The following is a 23,096-nucleotide window of genomic DNA, read 5'->3' on the forward strand; positions in this document are numbered from 1 at the left end:
TATTGCTGCCCTGTGTGTGCTGGTGTTGCATTCTAGGACCGGTAAGGTTAATGTAGCATGAAATGTCTAACAAACATAATAACCCCCCACACATGTTTCTCCTAAGATTTGAACACCTAGGCAGGGCCAGGTTCCAGAAAGAAACTTTGACACGACGGCTGAAGCAACATCATGTCAGAATCAAAAGGTAAGCAGAGCTGCAGTGTTACACATAGCTTCTGATAACGTGCCCCAAGGGTTGGGGTGTATTACTCTTTGCCCGCGTCATGCGCTATCGAGTTTGGTCTCAGGATGGGCCAAGATATCAGCTCTCTCCCTTGCCTTTCTCTTGGTGACTAGTGCCATTTACTTGAAGCTGCAGACAGCCTTACCTGAGGTGCCCGCCAAATCCCATATAGAGGCGGAGTAAGGCCCACGAGGTTACCTGAGAGTGACACATGGGAACAGAAGTCACGTACACTGTCTTGACTTATGGTACCCGTTCAGTTTTTTCAGTCCTTTCTAAGATCTTCATACCCCATTGAAACGGATGAAATTCCATTACTCTTTTCCAGTGCCACAAAAACAATTTTATATTGGTTTGGTGGAGAAAAATAGATAGCACTCTACTCTATTGTACTTTATAAAAAATATACAATGAAGATATATGGTGTGCTTGACTTTGATACAGTTGGACATTCAGTACATAGAATTAACAAAAAACAAAGACCCCAACTAAACTGCAATAGTCGTTTTGCACACAGGATGCACAAGTATGCTTGTATTCTGTCTTTGTTATCTACTTGTTGGAACTGTCTTTATGTTAAGTGCCCATGGATTTCATGAAGAGGACTATATAGCATAAAGTTATTAATTTTAATGCATGTGTTGTTATGGCTTGTGTTCAAATCCAAGTTGCTGACAAGTTTGTAATTACTGTGACAATGATTCTAATTATGCTAGCCTGTCTATGGCATTCTGCATTGTCTGTTAAGGCAGTGGACTTTTTTTTTTTTTCTTAACATCAAACAAAGAGAAATAAAGTAAAATTTAATTTGGGATGGCAAAAAGAAAAAAAAACAGTTTGACACAAGCAAGAAATTCACTGCCACCTTAGCTAATGCTTATAACTGATGACTGAACTGGTAATTCATAAATGGATCTTAAAAATGTAACAGAATAATTGTACAAAGTGAGAGTTGTACAACAGATGACACTTTCCTTTTCCTATGATGATTCATTAATGTCAATCAGGTATTGATACATTTTGTACATTGACCTTTCTTACTCCATTGGAACAATGCGCATGGTTAATGAAGGGTCTATAAGAGTTAAGACAACGGGGAGCTGGTGTTTAAAAAATATATATACAGTATATATATTTATATAGATGGGGGGGGACTGTCAGACATTTCCATTACAATACAAAATATTTTTTTTTTTTTGTATTTTGGGAAGAAGACACGCCCACCCTACAACCGTCAGCACTTTTCATCCCTCAGAGCACCCCACCTTCCTTCCTCCCTCCCTCGTCAGCCACAACGACCATCCATCCCGATCGCCCCCCCCTTATCCCCCCATCCCCCTTCACCACGTTGACACAAACAATGCAGTGCGCTCCTGTGGCTGCACGCACACTCAGGAATCGACACAAAAGAGCAAGGGTGTGATTTGCTGACCACCATGACTGACTAGTGACAAAAGGAGGCTTTTTTTTGGGGTGGGTGGGGGGAGTGGGGAGAGGGAATCATGCCGGTCCGGAGGGGTCACGTGGCGCCACAGAACACATTTCTTGGAGCGCTAATTCGTAAATTCGAAGGACAAAGTAAGTACAGTGTATCGCGTGTCCTGTGCTGTGTTGCATGCTGCATCCTTGAAATTGTCTTCAGAAAAACATAAAACGCATATCTCATTGCTCACGAATTTCATTTAATTTCCTTCCCAAAATACATGTTCTCTTGTCATTTTAAACAACCAAAACCTCCTCTCAGTGGCACAGGTGCCAGAATTGCATCTTTTTAAAAAATTCAAATTCTTTTTTTTTAATGGACACATTTTCTTTTGAGATTTGTAGCTCTTTGTGTTTCATGATTAAAATAATAATAACAACAATGATGTTATTGGGCAAAGGAAAGTCTTAAGTTCGTAACCAGCTTTCTCTGCAACATGACAACAGATAGGCGGAAGAAAATGGATGGCTACTGAGTACTGTATGTACTTCCGTGAAGGTAAAGTAGGTTGAATTGTCTCTCAGTGACTGGCACCTATCTCACCCAAGGCAGCTGGGATAGGCTTCACCATTTCACTTTAAATATAGTCAATCAATGAATTACATTTTTTTTTTTTTCAATTGTTACATTTACCCTGAGATCAAAATGGGATTAACTGTATGCGTTGGCTGGTTGGAAAATGTTTTCCAAAAACGCAGTTGGGAGAATAAGATTCACCCTAACAAAACTGGAATTTCATCAAAAATGATCGCTGAGGAGTTAAAGTTAAAGTTGGGAGTCTGAGACTTTGAAGTGAAGTCAAAAAAAAAAATTAAAAAAAAAATCAACATTTGCAACCTGAACACAACCATACCCACATTACAAGAGATCTCTGATAGTGTCACTTATGCTTTTATGCTGTATATTCAGGTAGTCCGAGTGCCATCAGGTTTCAGAAATGAACCCACGTGTACCTAATAGCTCCTGATTTTGTGTGTGAAGCAAACTTTGGTTTGTCTTTTTGACCATAGCAATTGAAATACTGGGGAAAAAAATGGTGGAATATATGTTGCAGCAGTCGCTGTCTCAGTTTCAATATACTGTACTTCTTTTTGCAATGGTGACATTGATTTTCAATGCCAAAACAGCAATAATGACATGTCTAATGAACAAAATATTTCAACTTTCTGTCGCCAGATAAGAAATTCATCATCGCCAATGCCTGTGTGCAAAATTGCGCCATCATCTACTGCAACGACGGCTTCTGCGAGATGACCGGTTTCTCCAGGCCGGACGTCATGCAGAAGTCGTGCACTTGCGACTTCCTGCACGGCCGCTTCACCAGCCGCTACGCCATCGCCCAAGTGACCGAGGCCCTGCTGGGCTCGGAGGAGCGCAAGGTGGAGATCATGTACCAGCGTAAGGATGGTGAGTGACACGGACTGACTTCGTGCAATCTTGTGATAAGTCTTGCCCTGTCTCAACACTTAACCATTTTTCATACAGTATCTATACTTGTGTGAATTAGTTGTACCAACACGTTCAAAATCATTTGAATTTTTATATTTTAAGGTCCCAAATCAGTCTATTAATAATGCATTAAGCTTACAGCACCACAGACACACTCTAAGGTTGTTGTGCTACTTGTGTAGCCACAGCTGCCTTGTAGGGGGCAGTCTGGCAGAAGCGTGGCTGCCATTCTGCGCCCACGGCCCCTCTAACTTCCACCAAATATAAAACTACATCATCTCATAAGCAATGTAGGCTATGTGTCTTGCCCAAGGAGACAGCGACCACAACAAAACGCTCAGACAACGATAACGTCACCAGCCAGGGCGAGAATACGTCAAAGTGTTCGTAAAGTTGATTCTAGAAGATAGAAAAAGAAGAATAAGTAATAATCAGCAGAATACAGGTTTTAACGATTTCAAAAGAACCTCAGGATCCTTTCTAGTGTTGGTTCATTTACATTCCCCCCCCCAGTTTATGGCGGATCAAATATTTGCAGTCATCATTTGAGAGTAAAGCGTTCAACTCGAATATTGATCTGTGAATTGTGAGCGTCGTACATCTCTGCCAGCTTTTTACTCACAGCCGAAAGTTGTCCTAAAGGGCCGTCGCTGGCATTATGTGTCATGATCCAGCCGCTCCAGCACGAGCTGTGCGGGTGCCCGCGCGGGTGCGCTGATTGGGAGGTGCACACCTGCGCCTCATGCAGCCTGATTATGCTGTGGATTTATATGACCGCGATGACGACTGGCCGGCGCCAGTTCGTTGATCTTCAAGTCCTGTTCGTGTGCTCCAGTATCCCTGACTTTCGCCCGTTCTCCGACCAACCTTGTAAGCCTGACTCCTTCGTTACTTCTGCCTGCCTTGATCGTTCTCCTGTGTACCGACTCCTGCCTGGCCGCTCACCTGCTCTCTTCGCCCGACGTCCCAACTACCGCTGGTGCACCGGACTGCCTGCTCGATCCCCGACCTCGGGATATAATAAACGTTTCTCCTTGAACTACCTGGCATCGTCCGAGTCCTGCATTTGGGTCCGACTCTCGTTCCGATGGGTCGTGACATTATGATGCAGTTGAAAACATGCAGCTTTGTTGTGGATGGAAATATGTTTTGATGACCAAATAGGATTCACGTGCAGGAATCCGTACCCATGCTGCCTTCAATTTCGATCAATATCAGTGAAACGGCCATGGGAAATGATCCCACCCAAATAGGTCAACTTCTTCTGCTGGTTCAGCTTGAACATTGACTCCCTGCTGACTTTTCCTGCCAATTTGCATCACTTTTGTCTTCTCTTGACTAATTCTCAGTCCAATATTGCTACAGATTCGTGTGGTTGTCTAGTCATTGTCTGAACGTCTGTGATATTTTTCCCTTAATGAGATCGCTGGTATTCAGAGCAAAACCCTCATGTGGCATCATCACCAAGAGGACACGAGCTTCGCTGGATAGTTTTTGCTTCATATGCAGTATTACATTTCCAACATTATTAAAATTAATAGCTTCAAACTTAGAGACTGGAGTCATGGAATCAATTTTACAGCAATAATTCATTGGCTTGGCTCAAGAGGACACGTGTAGTTAAAGTTGGCTGTATGAAGCAAAGCCCCCAAGTGAGGCCATTAAGTGACACAGCTACCGCCGACTAATACTGACCGTATCCCGGTTTGCACTCCCACAAAGGCTCCTGGCTTCCCCCTTTGGGTCTTGTTATTCGTCCCTTAATGAGGAGCTCACTGTGTCGCAGGCTACATTCACCCCGTCGAGTTTTACAGCGTGCAAGGGCTCCATAAGACAGATTGATTACATCCCCACAACAAGAAGAAATATCCAATAACATATCTGATTAACAGTATCCAGATTACGCTCCCCCCCCCCCCCCCGACATTGTCTGTCAGGACTATGTCAAGGGACAAGACCACATCTTATGGTTGTAAGCATTGTTGGTCGTCTGCCCACTGGAACACTCTATAGCTTTTGCATATCTAAGGAATGTTAAGCATGTGCTACATATAAATCTTGTATCAGGGAGGATTAGCTCTTTGGTGTATTATCGCTTTGGACATGGCTGGCAACCAGTTCATGGTGTACCCCGCCTCCTGCCCAAAGATAGCTGGGATGGGCTCCGGCACTCCTGCTACCCTCGTGAGGATAAGCGGCTCAGAAAATGGATGGATGGATATGTGGTTGCAATGTTGTCTTGTCTTGTTTTTATAGGTAATAACTGCATTACCATGAAATGAAGCAAGTGCTGGTCAAATGACAAATTAAAATGAGAACCTCAATTCTCTCTCGAATGTTTGATTTTGAAGTAAAAATGGTTGATTTCTGGCGACCTAATGGAGTATTGCAATATGGTGACAGACTGACAATTCTTAAGTGAATGACTTTTCCACATCGAGTGGCTCCGTTGTAAATAGATCCAGCTGTAATTGTTATGTTTGAATTGGATGTCACATGACCTTTGGTCTCACCAAAGTTGAATGTGAGTAAATGTCACAGTCATTACATCGGAGCATTTAACAATTTAATTTCAGTTTGCCATTATACTTACAGCATGTGTACGTGTCAAATAAATGTTGCTGTGTTGTCTTCATCGCAATCATATCAGCGTGACACCAATTACTGGGGATTATTGTTTTGTTTTTGAACATACGTTGCCACTACAGAGGATGCAGATTCTTTGGCAAGTAGGAAAAAAACTAGAAGATGTGGAGAAAAACCCGCTCAGATATTTTTCAATGTAGATTGAAAACCGATCGTGAGGTGCTGTTGTAATATACAGTTGGTAGCCATCAACAACAGAAACCAATGGAAGACATTATTGTTTTTGGAAATGGGCAAATTTACAAAATCAACAGTGGATGAAATGATTTTCCCCACAGCTTGCTTCCTCTTCATGTCAGCAGACTAATAAAATCTCCTCCCAGTTTTTGTGACAGTGACGTACAATTAGGGGAACCGTACTACTTAGCCCAGCAGAATCGATGCCCACCAAGGCATAAATCGAGCCCTCACCTACTAAAGTCAAGTGGACCACTCCATTTATTATCTGGCCACACAACATGATTTAATATTTATAGCACAAATTCTGCAGTTGAGGTGAAAAAAAAACAATTGTCCATTTCTGCATTGTAATGAATTGCTGGACAGAATGTTAAGCTCCTCCTGAAGAGCTTCTGCATGAAATGAGGGAGGGTGAGCTATAAATAACTTCCTGTCGACAGTGGAATTGCAGCCTGATTTGACCGTGAGGATCTCCAAGAATTGTTCATTTTACAACGGGATGTGCACTGGAGACCTTCCTGAGTAGGAATGAGTCATTTGCATCAATATATGAAAATACTGGAGTGGCATCGTCAGACAGACATGAGCATCCATCTCACTGAAGGAGCTTTGAAAAAAAAAATTAAAATCCGGAGAAAAGTATTCCTAAATAGAGCAAGGGTTTTCCCTAGGATCGCCCAATTGGCAACCGGCACACTTTTGGGTGCAGTCACAGCAAGTCAAAACACTCATCTTTTAAAAGATAAATATCTATATACAGTACACATAATTACATACTTGAAGTTTATTCTAGAACCTCAAATGAAGAGACCGGACACGTCAACTCAAATAATAATATTTCACTTACTGTATATCTCTGAAATAATTTACTTTGCCATAAATGTTTTAGATTTTTTTTTTACATTGATGTAAGTATACAACACACAGTCACACCTGTGTCATTATTATGCCAGCTCAGTTGCTGACAATTAAGTGCAATTTGTGACGTTGAATGTTTTTGTCTCTAGTGAGCCAAAATGTCTACAAAGAAATCAATCATGTTCGCTTTGATTGACCAGCTGAGATGCCAGCAGACGTCTTGTTGCAGGGTTTCGACGTCAGTAAATGTGTTGAGCTTTTTGAGGGGAGAGTACTGTACAAGCTGTTATACAGTACAAGCTGGACACTGACTTCATTGTAGCAATGTGTCATTTCTTCAGTCTTGTCCCATGAAAGATATACAGTATGTAATCAAGAGATACACTATAATGCTCAATATACTGTATCATCTCTAAGTACTTTTATTTAAACTGATTTATAGATGTGGGTCTGTGGGAATGGAGGCTCATCTGACGTGTTTCACGAAGAATGATTTGATCTCTTTTTGGTCAGGTTCCAAGTTCCTCTGTGCAACACATATCATCCCAGTGAAGAATGAAGAAGGCGTGGTCATGATGTTCATCCTCAACTTTGATTGCATTCTGGACGTGGGCGCTGCCGCGGATGAGCAGCCAAAGTCCGCCTCCCCTTCCAAACCTGACCAACGTAAGTGAAAACCTGAGAAAAACCTCCCAGATGGTCAGCGTAAACTAAAAAAAGATGATACAATTGCTGATATTAAAGTATTAACATCATCAAATGACAAGTTAACTGAGGTGCCTGTCTTTGATATCACCTTAGCAATGATCAAAATCTCATTCTTTGAAATTGTAACACCACGGTCATTTTCTACCGATATCTTATTTGGAGATGACTCGCCTTAAAAAATGTGCAAGACAACATTTTAGATCAGTTTGTGAACGGGCACAATCAATGTTCTTCTCCTACTACCACTGTCAAACTAGAACCACAGACCTTTACTGTTCTCTATTCCAGGGAAAAGGACATCCTTCCATTTCCGTTTGCCAGATTTGCCGTTTCTTGGCATCGGCAAGCAATCCTTGCCTCAGGAAGACCCCGATGGTTTGATGGTTGAGTCTCCGTCCCACAGCGACGACTCGGTGGCAATGTGCAATGAACAAATCCCAAACATCCGTGACAGCTGGAATCCCCCAAACCCACATGACACCTGCACACTTATCGCCCCAAGTTTTTGTTCCACACTTATGTCTGGTCCTTTGGACCACTCATCACCTAAAGGTGTTTGGGAGAGATTATACCCAGATGAGACTGTTGTCAGGACGCCGGGTGATGGACTTTTTGCGCCTCCATCTATCCCAGGGCTCACTCCAACCGCATTCAGGGAGAGTGTATGTAGCATTCGTCGGGCCTCTTCCCTCTATGACGTGGATGGTTTTAGATCCTACCCCAAGATGGCCTTAAGAGATCGGCACGCTAGCGAAGGTATGACGGACCTTGCTTTTTTGTACCCATGCAACAAATGATGTTATAGAATGATGTCATTTCTGCGTTTCTTTGTAAACTAACTTTATTACGACAATGGCTCCAATTCCCCACATGCTTCCAACAGATTCTATTTAGACCAGTAATCTTCAGATGGGCCTGTTTTCTTGGCTTTACTCGAGACTTATCTTCCCCAAGCCATTCTTGCTCTGCCCATTTTTGTTTGTGGCTTACCATCCAGTGCCGGCCTTGTTATGTTGTCTTTTGCATTTTGTAAGGTGTGTCCAGTCCACCCCCACTTTCTCATGCTCGTATCCTGACTGGTGGGTTTCTGCTCTATTCTCTTCTGTAGACTGTTGTAATCCTGTAAATCCATCCCCTATTCGTAATATGTCTTAGGGTTCTGTTGATGAAGAGCAGTAGTTTGTTGGTGGAGTTGTTAGTACCTCTACTTATCTTGGATCCACAAAGGGAGACTGGCTTGACCTTGGTGTTAAAGGGGGTGTGGCTGTTCTAAAGAAACAAGATGAGTCCAGTTATTTCCAGATATTTACCACTGCATCTTATACACAACTTGGGAGATAGCATCATCACGATCAACGGTGTCAATGGTTCCTTGATTACATGTGCCCTTTGATTGGCCTGCAATCAGTCCAGGGTGTGCCCCGCCTCTTACCCGATATTTGCTGGGATAGGCTCCAGCTCCCTTGTGTCCCAAGTCACCGATCGAAGGTATAGTCTGCCTTTTGCCCCACGTCCGCAGAGATAGGCCCCTGCTCACTGGTCACAGAAAATGGATGAGTGGATGTTTTGTAGCACTCAATCTTCACTTCTCTCATCTCACGCCTGTCTGAATCAGAGTGACGCTCCCTTCCGAGACCGTGAAATGTGTCTGGTGCAACTGCGTGGCTGTTTGAATGAAACCAGTGGTGATTAAATCCAAAGTGGAGACTCAAAATGTTGAGAGAGGGGGGAAACGCTCAGTAGATAAGCAGCTTTGTTGGGCTCATGTAGTTGCTAAATGAACATAAGAAAAATAAAGACCTGCTTAAAAGAATTTACGATGCCAGTCCATCCATTTTCTGAGCTGCTTATCCTCACAAGGGTTACGGAAGTGAATTCAAGAAATTTCAAGATCTTAAATTTGGATTTTCCGATTTAAGAGGCGGCACGGAGGATCAGCTAGTAAAGTGTTGGCCTCACACTTCTGAGGGCCCGGGTTCAATCCCGGCCTGCCTGTGTGGAGTTTGCACATTCTCCCCGTGCCTGTGTAGGTTCCCTCTGGGCACTCCGGTTTCCTCCCACATCCCAAAAACATGCAACATTAATTGGACACTCTAAATTGCCCCTAGGTGTGATTGTGAGTGTGGCTGTTTGTCTCCATGTGCCCTGCGATTGGCTGGCAACCAGTTCAGGGTGTACCCCACCACCTGCCCGTTGACAGCTGGGATAGGCTCCAGCACTCCCTGCAACCCTCGTGAGGATGAGTGGCAAAAATAAAATGGATGGATGGATGGATTTAAGAAGGATTAGGATTGAACTGATCGGAAGGTTGACAGACTGGAAGGTTTGGAGCCAAAGATAGAGAGCCCAGATTGCGATATTTGCTCGTGTTGATGATGGGACTATTGATACATCGTTAGAAGGATCCTGGAAATCCAGCCAGAAGATTGGAGACAAAGAGGAAGTCTAAAGAAAAGTTTCGTGACTGTGGTTAAGGAAAACTTGCAGATATCCGAAGTAAAGAGCTGAGGATCTTTAAGATGATGGTTCACTGTGGTGACGCCTGGACAGAGTTCAGCCCAAAGGCAAAGTAGAAGTGTAGTTGTCATTGCTCCACTCCTGTTTCTGTTTTTGAGATTTTTGATTTTTGATTTATTTTTTTTGCATCTGGCTCCAACACAATCAATATATCATAAGACTCTGACAGTTATAGTTCATCTACAAAGTAATAAATATTGTTCATCTAATGTGTCACATTTCAAAGACATATGCTGGTGAACACGCCGTCATTGAACAATTCGAGCATGCCGCCAGCAGCACATGTTGTGCTGATGGAAAGTTCTTTGATTGATCGTACGTTTGAATCAATAAATGCGATTTTGCCATTTTGTGTTCGCTTGTCAACAAGAAAAAAAAAATGACTTCAGAGAAATGTGATCCTGTGCCAGCAATCACTGAAAACGTTGAACTGACTTCAATCCAATGGTAATGAGATGGTAACGTGGTGTCAGAGCTCGTATTTTGTGTAATCCCACTTTCCCCTGTAACTCTCGTGCCCCGCACCTGGATGGCTGGTGGTATGGCTTTGGCTGTTTTTTTCCTTCTCGTCCAGTGCACGTGTCCTCACTGTGGCTTGTAGCTGTGCATGCACATTTCCTCCTCAGCTGTCCTTTACCCTCAATCACTACATTGTGGCAGGGTCAGCAGGGGGGTGGTTCAGTTTTTGTCCCTCGTGTCACTGTGTGATTATATTCTTCCAAATGCAGGTAATGCCCTGAATACAGTGAGTACAGTCCTACTTTGACTTCATTCATCCATTTCCTGTACTGATTATCGTCACGACAGTTGCGTACACCCAGAACCGCTTGCCAGCCAATCGCAAATCACGCATAAACAACAACACTCACATTCAAACCTTTGGGGCACTTTAGTCTTCAATTAACCTACCGTGCATGTTTTAGGGATGTGGGAGGAAGCCGGAGAACCCGGAGAAAAGCCACGAGGGCAGGGGGAGAACCTGCAAACTCCAAACAGGCAAGGCAGGATTTGAACCTGAATTGTGAGGCGGCTGTGCAAACCAAATTGAAATTTTTGGTTTCTGTGATAAGTAGACAGTTGCTGCCTGACAGGGCTTCAGTTTGTTTTTGTGATTTTGTCCATTCGTACTTTTCAAAACATGGCTGAAAGTACATGTGCAAAACTTGCTTCTCTTTTTTAAATTACTTTTTTGTTTAATGTGGGGGGGGGGGGTCGGGGGCTGAAGCTTGCTTGTAATTAATACATTGGCACACAACACAAAGAAAATAATGCACCGAGTATTGGCTCGTAACTCAAAAACCCAAATGACTGGGGCACTTGTATGTCAAGGTAGCGCAGATTTGTTTATTTTTCGTGATGTATTATTGTGCTTGTTTCTGATCATATCCAACACAAGTGGGCTCATGTACAGTAGCTGTGTAAAAGGTCAGTGCTGTCCAACGTGGATGCCTCCATAAAAGTGTGTCAGAACTGATCGTGTATGATCTGCGTTATGATGCATTTGTGCTCACTCCATTCTTCACTTCCCGCTTCACTGCAATCACGGACGAACGTGATGTCTGCCTTGTGTTTTTGGTTCCTCAGGGCCTCTCATCCAGATCAAATCAAGTCTGCTGTGCTCCACCTCTGACTCCAACCTCAACAAGTACAGCACAATCAACAGGATTCCCCTCATCACGCTAAACTTCTCGGACACCAACATAAGGAAGACGTGCCCCTCCCCACCGTCTTCGGAGAAAACTGTGATCGCACCCAAGGTCAAAGACCGCACGCACAATGTCACGGATAAAGTCACACAGGTAAGGTCATGTGAATCCATAACAGGTTTATAGTAAACTGTTGACAGGCGAAGGTTGGAGCGCTGCAGTGAATAGTAAAAGAAAAATAATCCAAGTATAGTATGTTACCCCGTCCCCTCTCCAAGAAAGCATGTAAATGCTATTTTTTTGTATTCTCATTTTAATCACATAATCAAACAGTGGTCCGTTCAGTCAGTAACTTGTAAATGTCAGTTGATGTCAAGGTTGCTCTTATGAGGAAAAAAAATGGGTGCGTCTGCTTTTATAAGATACAGTATAGATGAAGTAAAGATGAAAAAAAAACCTTCCTTCCCCTCTGTTGTAATTTGGATTGTGTTTTTGTCTGGCAAAACTTCAAGTCCCCCAGCCCCAATCTGTTAAACCAAGTGATGCCCTTTGCTAAAGTGGAGTTGCTCAGTGCTCAGATGAAAAAAAAAGGAATCCAGTGGTTAAAACTAAAACGACAAGAAAACAGGCAATATGAAAATGAGTTTTCTGGCCAATAAAATGAGATCGTCTGACCTTGGGTTGATAATGACCACCGTCGCCAGGTTCTTTCGCTGGGTGCCGATGTGCTGCCTGAGTACAAACTCCAAAGCCAGCGCATAGACAAGTGCACCATCCTTCACTACAGCCCCTTCAAAGCCGTGTGGGACTGGCTCATCCTGCTGCTGGTCATCTACACGGCCATTTTCACACCCTACTCGGCCGCCTTCCTCCTCAACGACATCGAGGAGCAGGGGAGACGCGAGTGCGGCTACTCCTGCTCCCCGCTCAATGTGGTGGACTTGATGGTGGACATCATGTTCATCGTGGACATCCTCATCAATTTCCGGACCACGTACGTCAACGCCAACGAGGAGGTGGTCAGCCATCCGGGCAAGATAGCCATCCACTACTTTAAAGGCTGGTTTCTCATAGACATGGTGGCCGCCATCCCCTTTGACCTGCTCATCTTCGGATCGGGATCTGATGAGGTGAGACACTAATAATCCTGTGCAAAGTAAAGCTTCTGGGTGGAGCTTTATCCGACTGCGTCACAAGTAGACAAATCCTTACATGTCAAAGGACTTGGCTCAAATGATGATTTTAGTCTTCTTCACTGGACCTTGAATGTCAGATAGAGAAGAGATGAAGGCAGATATATGCCTGTTATTTATATTTCAACAGACAGGTTGATTGAATAGACACGGGCCAAATTCCAAAGTAATAAGCGCAATTACGGAGTGAGCGGCTGATTAAATGACTTGCCTGACGCTTGTATTAACGTCTCAGATATGATGTTGTGACGGTAAAATGGATACCCCGCTGTAGACTGCTGAGGTAGGCATTCACTTAAATTTAACTGGTGGTGATGATGAAACCAATGCAAATAATAATTGCAATTAAAATTGCCGTTTATTTTCCTGGGCCCAGACCTGAAATGTTCTTTACGGGCAAACGTTAGCTAGCATTAGCGAGCAGATTACCCATTAAGTTTTGTTGAATTACTCAAAGAAGTACAGTACTGCACAACCAAAATATTTTATACATACATAAAAGAAAATGATTCCAGAAAGCTGATGAGAGATGTCTGATTCTAATCCTGTCCTCTTACAAGAGGCCATGACAGGTCTAGACTATTTACATCATCCACTTGCGCTTCTCCGACAGGTTCTGCATGAATATAATTTCAAACCAGTTTGACAAAATTACTCTCAATGAGAAATGGCTTACAGATGATCTTGAAAAGTGCAGTGAAAGTGCAAGGTTGCATGTATGTCCATGGAACAAAAATAATAACAATAACTTCCACTAACAACCCAGGCTAAATTTAGCTCTACGCTGACATATAAAGATGCAAGTCTCTCACTGCTGAGGTGTGTCACTTCAACACACTTTTTAGACACTTAATTAATTTTCAAATTAATACTTTATTATTATGGGTTTGGCACCATTTTGTGCATATTCTGTGCTTCACTGGAGCTAAGAATTGCTCTGGATGATTAAAAATGTCTTCTTTTTTTTCCATTTCAGACCACCACCCTGATTGGTCTGCTAAAGACCGCCCGCCTCCTGCGTCTGGTGCGTGTCGCACGCAAGCTGGACCGCTACTCCGAGTACGGCGCCGCCGTGCTGATGCTGCTAATGTGTATCTTTGCCCTAATCGCTCATTGGCTGGCCTGCATCTGGTATGCCATCGGCAATGTGGAGAAGCCTTACTTGGATCACAAGATTGGCTGGCTGGACAACCTGGGCTTGTCCATAGGTGAATGTGTCTTGTTAGTTTTATTTCATGCAACCCCTGACATTTTATGATACCTATACTCAGTTTTTTTCTCTCCTGTAGGGAAAAAATATAACTACAGTGACCCGGGCTCAGGGCCGTCCATCAAAGACAAGTATGTAACTGCGCTGTACTTCACCTTCAGCAGTCTGACCAGCGTGGGCTTTGGCAACGTCTCCCCCAACACCAACTCCGAGAAGATCTTTTCCATTTGTGTCATGCTCATCGGATGTGAGTGGTGCAATCGGAATTCATTCAGGAGCTCATTTTTGCACATTCAGTTGCCCATGTGGATTTGGCGAACAGGAAGTCTAGCTGGAATACAGCAATCTCTCCTTTAGAGCAGGACCACCAACACCACCCCTGCAACAGATGAAATATATTATACATTTATACGCATATTCTTTCATTACTTATAGATAGGTTGAAGCTGAATGACCTTCCCCAGATTCTTACCGATCTTCCCCACACTCGTATGAACCTCTAACATACATTTCATTAACCTCTAAATCATGCAATATGGTGAATTATTGGATGTCCGATGTGAATATGAAAAAAAAAAAAATCTACAATGGAGTGAATCTCGCAATGGGTGCCACGATATAGCGAGGGAACACTTGCGCTGTCTAAAAACCTCTCTGCCCTTTTTGCGTTTGTCAGCGCTAATGTACGCCAGCATCTTCGGGAATGTGTCGGCCATCATCCAGAGGTTATACTCCAGCACGGCGCGTTATCACCTCCAGATGCTTCGTGTCAAAGAATTCATCCGCTTTCACCAGATCCCGAACCCACTTCGGCAGCGGCTCGAGGAATATTTTCAGCATGCCTGGACGTACACCAATGGGATTGATATGAATATGGTATGAGAGGAGCCCCTTCTACTAATTTCAGTGTGGCATGCAATGGAAAAAGAGACACCTTAAGTATGTATAAAAATCAGAATCAGTATCAGACCTCATTCTTAAAAACATGGGTCTTTAGTTTTAACTTTGTTAATATAGTCAACATATTGTCTTCTTTCAGTTGGTTTCTTACTGCATCTCTGCTACTTCCAGTATGTCATGTTCATCACACTCGCTCATCTTGACAGTACTTACAACTACTTGTCTTTTTCATGTCTGCCTCACGTGAAATGGAACGATCGGACCACTGTGGTGAGAGCAGGAGGTACATATTGGTACAATTAACGCTGCTACTGTTCATATTATGATAGACCACTGCATAACCTATAGCAGTGGTTCCAAGATCTTTTCTGCTGAGACCCATTTTAATTCATGCAAATTCTTTACATCACCTCCTCCTGAAAAAAAAAAACCCTATATACACACACCATCGCAGTTTATTTCACACATTGTAATTAATTAACTACAACATTATGTCTGTTTTCAAACACCTTAACTGTATAATTACAAATATTCAGTCTAACAGGTTTCTTTTTTTAATATTCAACATTGCTATTAATGCATTTTTTTATTCATTCCTCGCATAACCCTCAGCAATTTATCTGCACCTCTCCAACCCCCAAGGAACGCGTCCCCCACTTCAGGAACTAGTGGCCCATAGTTTTACAGCCTATTAGCATCACTTTGGTGTTAAAAGGCTCATTTTAATATTAATAAAATTAGTTTAGTCATTGACTTAGTTGAAGAAAGATATTTTTAGGTCTTTGTAGGTTTTCAACATGCTTAAATAGCTGTGTCTGATACTAGCTTATGGTTTTATCATTTAACACCAAGGTAGAATTATAATGTTAGCATGCGTTATCTGATTCTGGACAGTATAGTAATAATAAACAATCCCCACAAAACTAAGGATCATTTAAGAAAAACTGTCCTTTCTGAACAAATTATCATAAACCAATACGAACTGCCAATTAGGTCACTCCAGCACTCTCACCCACCATAGAAGTTAACGCAAGAACCAAATGATGGATTAGCTCTGCTCACAAATATGTCTCCTTTTAGGTGCTGAAGGGTTTCCCGGAATGCCTACAGGCAGATATCTGCCTTCACCTCAACAAGAACCTCCTCCAGAGCTACAAGGCCTTCCACGGTGCCACGAAAGGTTGTCTCCGAGCCCTGGCTACGAGGTTCAAGACCACGCATGCCCCACCTGGAGATACGCTGGTCCATAGCGGAGACATGCTCAGCATGCTATATTTCGTCACACGCGGCTCCATTGAGATCCTCAGAGAAGACGTTGTCGTAGCCATCTTGGGTGGGTCAGAAACTATTACACCTCTGCATTATTCTCCTTCCAAATGACCAATTCAAGTTAAGATATTTTTACATCGCTCATAAACATTCGGTATTTAACCAATATGGAAAAAAGGCCAATGTTCCAAAATGTTCGTTACAATGAAGTGCTTCCGAAAGGAATGTATCGAGGCCAAATCAGAAATTTTCAGTCAAAACCTGAAACAAGAAATCGAGGAATGTTAGCATACATGGTAAAGATTGAGGATCACAAGACACCAACAAAGACCAACATGAGTGTGGCATAGCATCCAGAAGATCACTGTTAGAGAGGAAATTGCAACTAACTCACAACCAGTGAACTTAGTGAAGCGAGCAATGTCCTGGCTAAGACTCATTGCAGGAACTGATGAATTCTGCTCGCATGAGAGGCCAAACGTCTTCGAAGAAAATCAAATCAGTCCACTAGCGATTGATTCAATGCCCTGAGAATTAAATGAGCTGGATAATCGAGAATATTCACAGGCAATTTACAAAGCAGAGCTGAATCATTTCTATCCCCGCTTTGAAGGAACGCCCACAAGTTCACCACATGAAGTGAGCTCTGCTACATTGTTAATAACAGAGGCAAAGGGGCCTTTCGGGAATTATGAGAAGTTGAGCTGGGACTGCAGTACTTTGTAGCTTGCAGATGTCTTTGTAGATATTTTTAGCATCTTTGGCCAAAGGAATTCGACCAATCTGTATCAAAATAGTTACATGTTTACGCCAGCAAACATCAAATGTGCAAAGAACAACCAACCTGTGAAACGCGCCGTCATCATCGGTAAGTACTTTCAGAGAGGGCACAGATCCACAAGTGTATCAAATCTGCTTTCAATCAGTGCTAAGGTTTGTGGTTATTTCTCAAGATGGACAATTTCACACAAATTTCAAGTCAAAGATTGCAAGACTCCGGCTGGACGGTGGTGCAACTGGTTAGAGCGTCTGCTTCACAGTTCTGTGGACTGGGGTTAAAATACAGGCCCCGTCTGTATGGAGTTTGCATATTCTTCCCGTGCCTGCATGGGTATCTCCGGCTCCCCAGTTTCCTCCCACATCCCGAAAACACGCATTCATTGGAGACTCTAAATTGCCCTTAGGTGTGATTGTGAGTGCATCTTGTTGTTTGTCTCTATGTGCCCTGCGATTGGCTGGCGAACAGTTCAGGATCTACCCTGCCTCCTGCCCAAAGGTAGGTGGGAAAGGCTCCACCCCTCCCGCGACCCTTGTGAGGATAAGTGGGTCAGATAATAGATGGACGGACTGATAGATTCAAAGCCTCTTGTTTTGCCTCATCTTTGATCTTTGAGACGCTCAGTGGCTCAACCTCATTTTCTGCAGGCAAAAACGACATCTTTGGCGAAATGATCCACCTGTCCGCCAAGCCGGGGAAATCTTGTGCTGATGTGCGGGTGCTGAGCTACTGCGACCTGCACACCATCCAGAGGGAGGAGCTCTTGGAAGTTCTGGATATGTATCCAGAATTTGCTGAGCATTTCATCACTAACCTGGAGCTGACCTTCGATCTTTGTGATGAAAAAGCCAAGGCATGGGTTCATTTTAATGCAAAAAGATGAAAAGAAAAAGTGAATATGTGAATAATGAAGCACAAGTAAGCTGTGATTCATTGTACATCAGAGTGAAAATGGAATTTTCCCAAACTATTACCGTTGTTGACACTTAAGTTATATTGAAAATTACACATGGAAATGACAAAAGCCTCAACTTACTGTTATTCAATTTGGGGGCTACCAAATCACGTCCACAACTCTGCTCAATCGTAAGGACTCCATAATAATCAAATCCAGATTCGTTATTCGCATTGACTGAATGACTTGTGAATCAGAATCAAATCGTTACTTCTTGAGGTATTCCATAATAAAGACATGCCATAGTGCACCAAATGAGAAACCCAAAACAATTATTTGAAACCTTTTTACTGAATTGGACATAGAGTACACTGGCACATTTTGGCTGCCGCTCCTCCCTCTGAAAACGTTATTCTTCTGAATTTAAAGTGCCTTACTTTAACTAGAATCCCTCACTGTATCTTGGCCAAAAGTAGAACACAAGTCGGTTTTGTCCTGGTTGGTGCTGTAAATTCTTCACTGGCTGAGAGCAGCTGCCACTTTTCTAGCTAACTAGCCAACAGGCTGGCTAAAAATTGTGATATCGTTTGTCATTTTTTGGAGTAAATGCAGCGATGCGGCATTTGAAGCTCTCATAAGAATGAAGTAAGTAGCATGACGTTCAAAGCGTCATTCCGATTCAAATCCCAAAATTCTGATTTGATGATGGATTTTTCACAGCTACTCAAATCCAAATTTGAGTCACCACAGATTCATCTACAGTCATCATAATAATTATAATACATGAAAAGCAAAATGGAACAAAAATTTGTGTTGCATATTGTAGTTACAACAGTGGTGCATCTCAAACCAAGAGAGGCCAACATTCAAACACTTCTAGATGGATAAATTGAATTTTAAAATTCCTTACTAGAGTGTCTTATAACAATACATTTGATTTGTATCCCCTTTAAACAGACAACCAACCCACAAGACATCGCTTCCAACATTGCCGAGATAAGAACTCAAAGGATAGTGTCATGCACCAGGAAGTCTTCCGCTGGTATGTTACAGCTACCTTTTATTAATCACCATATCATTTTTGGTCCGAGGGTAAAATCAAAATGTCAAAGTGATGAAAATGATTGCCACAATCATGCCTCTTGGCAATACACCAGCTCATTAGTCAAGAGTTATAACTTTTCTCTCTCAAAAGATTCTTTTAATAACATTCTACGGTCAGGTCATGGAGAAAGTTTTAACATACCCCCCCCCCCCCAAAAAAAAAAAAAAAACACCGTTTTTTTTTCCTGCAAACTTCAACTTTAAATTAGAGCAACAAGTGGTTAAATGATTGCTTTAATGTACAACTCCTTTAACTCCTCGATTGCTCTCCTTTCTTGTCGTACGCACACAAATATGAAAATGATTCCACTAATGTCGTCTGCTTCATAGCAGAAGTTTCTGGACTCGGGGTTTTCTGAGTCCCAGACAAGAAATCTTTCTCCTAGTTTGTTCAATGTCTTCGTTTGAAATAATGAATACATTGGTCAGACAACTACTTTTGTTTGCAAAAACCTATTTATGTAAAAGCGGATTTAAAAACAAAACAAAACAAAACTGTCTTCATGATGGTTGGAGTCCTGCTCATCTCAAGGAAGTTCTCTGCAGCTCAGAAATGTTTCCAATTTCCAATGTAGACTTTACCAATCTACTCAAGATTATTTTAAAGGTCCACTGTCATGAAATGCATGATTTTTTTATTAATGAAAAAACACCAGGCTGTATTGACCCATCCGTTTTTTTTTTTCACCACAAAACACAATGTTGACGTATATGGCTTTTTGTAACTCCCGCCATGAAAATCCTCTCGAGGGATTTGTTTTCCACAAGGACCAGGAAGTGACGTACAGGGCAGTCACGTACTCAAGCGGTCTTGTATGTTTTTACTAGTTTTACCTGCTGGAAGGTAGCTCTTTGTTCCTTCGTGTTAGCCAAAATGCTGATTTGTTGTATTGCTGGACATTGCTCGAACACTTGGGAGGATGGATTCATTCTTCATAGTTTAAAAAAAAAAAAAACTGGTTCGTCGTGAAAAATGGATTGCATGGGTGCAAAGGACGAGAGCTTCTTGGGTTCCAAATGACAGGTAGGTGTGTATTGAGCTACTAAAAATGTGTCGATGTGCCACCCTGGCCAAAGCCGTGATCAGTGGATACGGCGCCACCGGGGTGCCTCGTCGCGGCGCCGGGCTGTGGTGGCTCATCTTCGCTGTGGAGGTGGAACGGACGGGGAGGTGGTTTGGCTGTGCAGTCGTCGTCGCTCGAGAGCGGCGTTGTTTTTACGACTACCGCAGTGGTGGATCAGACAGGGAAGTGGTTTGGCCTGGCCGTCGTCGTCACTCATAGGCGGCGTTATCACCGGGAGGTGGTTTGGCTAAATGCGGTTTGGCCGTGAGCCGCATATCATCTAAATATGGCTCCAAACGATAGGGTTATATTGCGCCGGCCACTTCACTTGGTTGTGAGATGTTCTAATCTTCAAAGAGCTTCAGTGTCAAAATTTTGTGCATGGATGACGTACTCTCCGGTCATATTTATTTATTTTTTTTCATATAGGCATTGAAGTGAATATGTACTTTTCATTAAAATATCTATTTTACAATGTTTATCGGCATGACATTTCACCTTTAATCAAGTAATAACCAATCATGTCACCAGTGGTGTTGTGGTACACTTGCCTGACTTTGGTGCAGGCAGCATGGGTTCCGTTCCCACTCAGTGAGAGTGTCTGTATGTGCACTGTGACTGACTGGCAATCAGTTCAGGGGGTGGTCGAGATAAAGGAGTCGTCACGCTGCTTCGCAACGCCTAGTGGGGAGGAAAACGTCGATACAAACCTCAGCTATGTTGACGTGGAGCAGCGGCTGGACAGACTGCAACAGCACCTCAGCAGGTTGGGAAGGGAAACTACATTCTAGAAGTGCCCAGTGGGATACACTGTGGTCATGTGCATTTCAGTTTCTGTGCAATCTTGTGGAATTTGGGTAACAGGTTGGAGTCCCAAATGACGGCCGACGTACAAGCCATTCTCCATCTCCTCCAGAAGCAAACTACCGCTTTTCCGCCCGCTTACAGCACTGTCCGGTCTGGTGTGTCCGAGGCCGAGCACCAGGACACAGCCAGAGCCCTTGCCCATCCAGACAACTCCCGGACTCAGTCCTCCTCTGCCATCCCTTCTGGTATACTAAACAAGGGTTCTCACATAGTTTGGGACTCGAGTGAATAATGAAATCATGACCCTGATTAACCCAAATCAAAGTTCTGATGTTCTAGAGAGCTTTTCTTGACATTTCTGTAGTCACTTTACAGAAAAAGCCAGTTTGCAAGAGCTTCTATAGCATCAGAACGGTTTCCTAACAGTATGGAGAACTTTATACAAAAGTAGTGGAACACTGTGGACTACAAATATGTATTTTTTCAACCTTTATATTCATGATCTGTCTAGTAGAAAGAAACTTAACCCAACTAGAAAGGATTTTGTTTAATATTTAACCAATTCCTATTCAAATTCATTCCATAATTGCATGCTGAATTTTTTTTAAAGACTCCTGGCCAAGAAGAGGTCGGACTGGGCGCAACCTCCCCGTTCCTGCTCCACAAAGAGACTCTTGCAGGTGTGAACATGGTCGGCCGCAAGCAGGCACTCAAAGCGCGTGCCAGTGCCAGCATTCCCCGAGGCCGTCTTCAGATTGCGTGCCCTCCCTGCAGCTTAGTACCATTGCGAATTCGCAGACCCGTTTGTGACCTGCGGTTTTCCTTACAAGTTGCCCTCCCCAAAGTACCCAAGGCGACCAAGGTCCTTCTTCTAAGTTTGACTCAGGGTCAAAGAAGTGCAATATGCAAAAGAACAAAAAATATAAACTTCCATTTCTTCCCAGAATATCCATTGCTAATTGCAATTAGGGTGTACAGAACATGGTAAATGTATGTTAAATACAATATTGTCAATGAAGTGAGATGTGCGTGATTCTTTTTTTTTAATTTTAAGTTTGTGACGCACGTTCCTGAATTCATCAGTTCCCACAGCAATCACGACTGTAGCTAGCAAAGTCCACTTTCCTTTGCTTTGTTTTCCTCACAAGGGAAATCATCTGAAAGAAACTCCTTTCTGGTTTTGTGGTTTTCACAGCAGCTTCGATTAACCCACCTGGTCAGTATATCTTAGCGCACCATATTGCCACCACAAATAAACATTGCTAAACAGATGTGCTCACGCCACATAACACAGGACTACTAACCGATCAAGAATGTTAGCCTTCTTTGTTTATATGGTTACTTATGTAAGAACCACTGCAAGTCACTAGTCAAGCTTTTCTTCTTCCAAAGATGATACTAAAGACAAAGGTTTGGTGAGATTGGGCTTTCAGGTGAAATTTCAGGGACGTAAAATGCACTATAACCTTTATAGGTGAACTTACATTTGAGACTTTTGAATCCACATCCAACAGTTCAGTGTTTCATTACTTGGTCCAATTAGCAACTTTGAGTTGGAGCTATCAAAATTTCCCAAAAACGTCAATTTCTCTCCAGTCTCCAGTCATGAATCCAAATGCCTTTCATCCAAAAGCCCAATGCCCCTCAATAATTGGGAGTGGTGTAGTCAGAAAGAAAACATTCTAGATTCACAACATAGCTTGGCCTCCAATAGCCTTAACTGAAAACTGGTACTTATTTTTCTAAGCTTTTTTTTTTTTTTTTTTTTTTGGGTGGGGGGGTGGTAATCTCTTTCAAACCTGTGGAAAAACTATTCATTGGATTCAGGTGGACTTGCAAAACTCCACTGTTCAAGTTCTGGTCAAAGGGTTGCATCAGATCTCCTTTCTGGAATTTGAAGTGCAGTGCATGCCGACATTGCAAAAGCAAACCACAGTCGAGTGCCCAAACGCAAAAACACGTCACAGACATCTAAGTTTCTATTGTCCTCATCCCCTCAAGCCAAGTCTAAGTGTCCGAAATAATGATGGCATTTCTGCCAGTTGCTCTACTAATGGATAACTTTCTTGGTACATTTCTGAACCACATTTCCCAGAGTCTCTTATAATAATTTACAAATATTTGCACATTAAAAAAAAAAAAAAAAAAAACATGCTGAACCAA

At 42.7% G+C, this 23,096-nt stretch overlaps 1 protein-coding gene and 1 long non-coding RNA gene across 7 annotated transcripts; one reads left to right on the plus strand and one right to left on the minus strand.

The window, feature by feature from the left end:
* Window positions 1-1,703: 1,703 nt before the first annotated feature.
* Window positions 1,704-23,070, plus strand: LOC133497193 (potassium voltage-gated channel subfamily H member 7-like). 6 transcript variants are annotated; one of them, XM_061813332.1, is made up of 15 exons: window positions 1,704-1,804; window positions 2,886-3,116; window positions 7,356-7,508; window positions 7,839-8,306; window positions 11,652-11,866; window positions 12,418-12,843; window positions 13,883-14,114; window positions 14,196-14,363; window positions 14,793-14,992; window positions 16,097-16,349; window positions 17,711-17,916; window positions 18,916-19,000; window positions 20,760-20,892; window positions 20,958-21,178; window positions 21,544-23,070. In XM_061813332.1, exons 1-15 carry the CDS (start codon window positions 1,729-1,731, stop codon window positions 21,741-21,743), a joined length of 3,267 nt encoding a protein of 1,088 aa, XP_061669316.1. In that variant the 5' UTR covers window positions 1,704-1,728; the 3' UTR covers window positions 21,744-23,070. The 6 variants fall into 6 exon arrangements, 4 of the variants coding, with proteins under 4 accessions (XP_061669316.1, XP_061669321.1, XP_061669317.1 ...); XM_061813337.1 differs by having other exon boundaries at window positions 20,991-21,178; XR_009793980.1 differs by lacking the exon at window positions 21,544-23,070 and having other exon boundaries at window positions 14,793-14,993; window positions 16,095-16,349; window positions 20,765-20,892; window positions 20,991-21,127.
* On the minus strand, window positions 12,740-14,407 carry LOC133497337 (uncharacterized). The gene is made up of 3 exons (XR_009794030.1): window positions 14,272-14,407; window positions 12,926-12,974; window positions 12,740-12,835 (listed from the first exon to the last, which is right to left on the minus strand). It is a non-coding gene; the product is annotated as an uncharacterized LOC133497337 (long non-coding RNA).
* Window positions 23,071-23,096: the final 26 nt, after the last annotated feature.

This window comes from Syngnathoides biaculeatus, chromosome 2 (genome assembly GCF_019802595.1).
Source record: "Syngnathoides biaculeatus isolate LvHL_M chromosome 2, ASM1980259v1, whole genome shotgun sequence".
In the NCBI taxonomy this organism is placed as follows: domain Eukaryota; kingdom Metazoa; phylum Chordata; class Actinopteri; order Syngnathiformes; family Syngnathidae; genus Syngnathoides; species Syngnathoides biaculeatus.

Bases quoted from the DNA above. Each gene is read 5' to 3' on its own strand.
- LOC133497193 (XM_061813332.1), top strand. From the start codon at position 1,729: ATGCCGGTCCGGAGGGGTCACGTGGCGCCACAGAACACATTTCTTGGA. The intron at 1,805-2,885 runs GTAAGTACAGTG...TTCTGTCGCCAG, and splicing joins TCGTAAATTCGAAGGACAAA to ATAAGAAATTCATCATCGCC. The intron at 12,844-13,882 runs GTGAGACACTAA...TTTCCATTTCAG, and splicing joins TCGGATCGGGATCTGATGAG to ACCACCACCCTGATTGGTCT.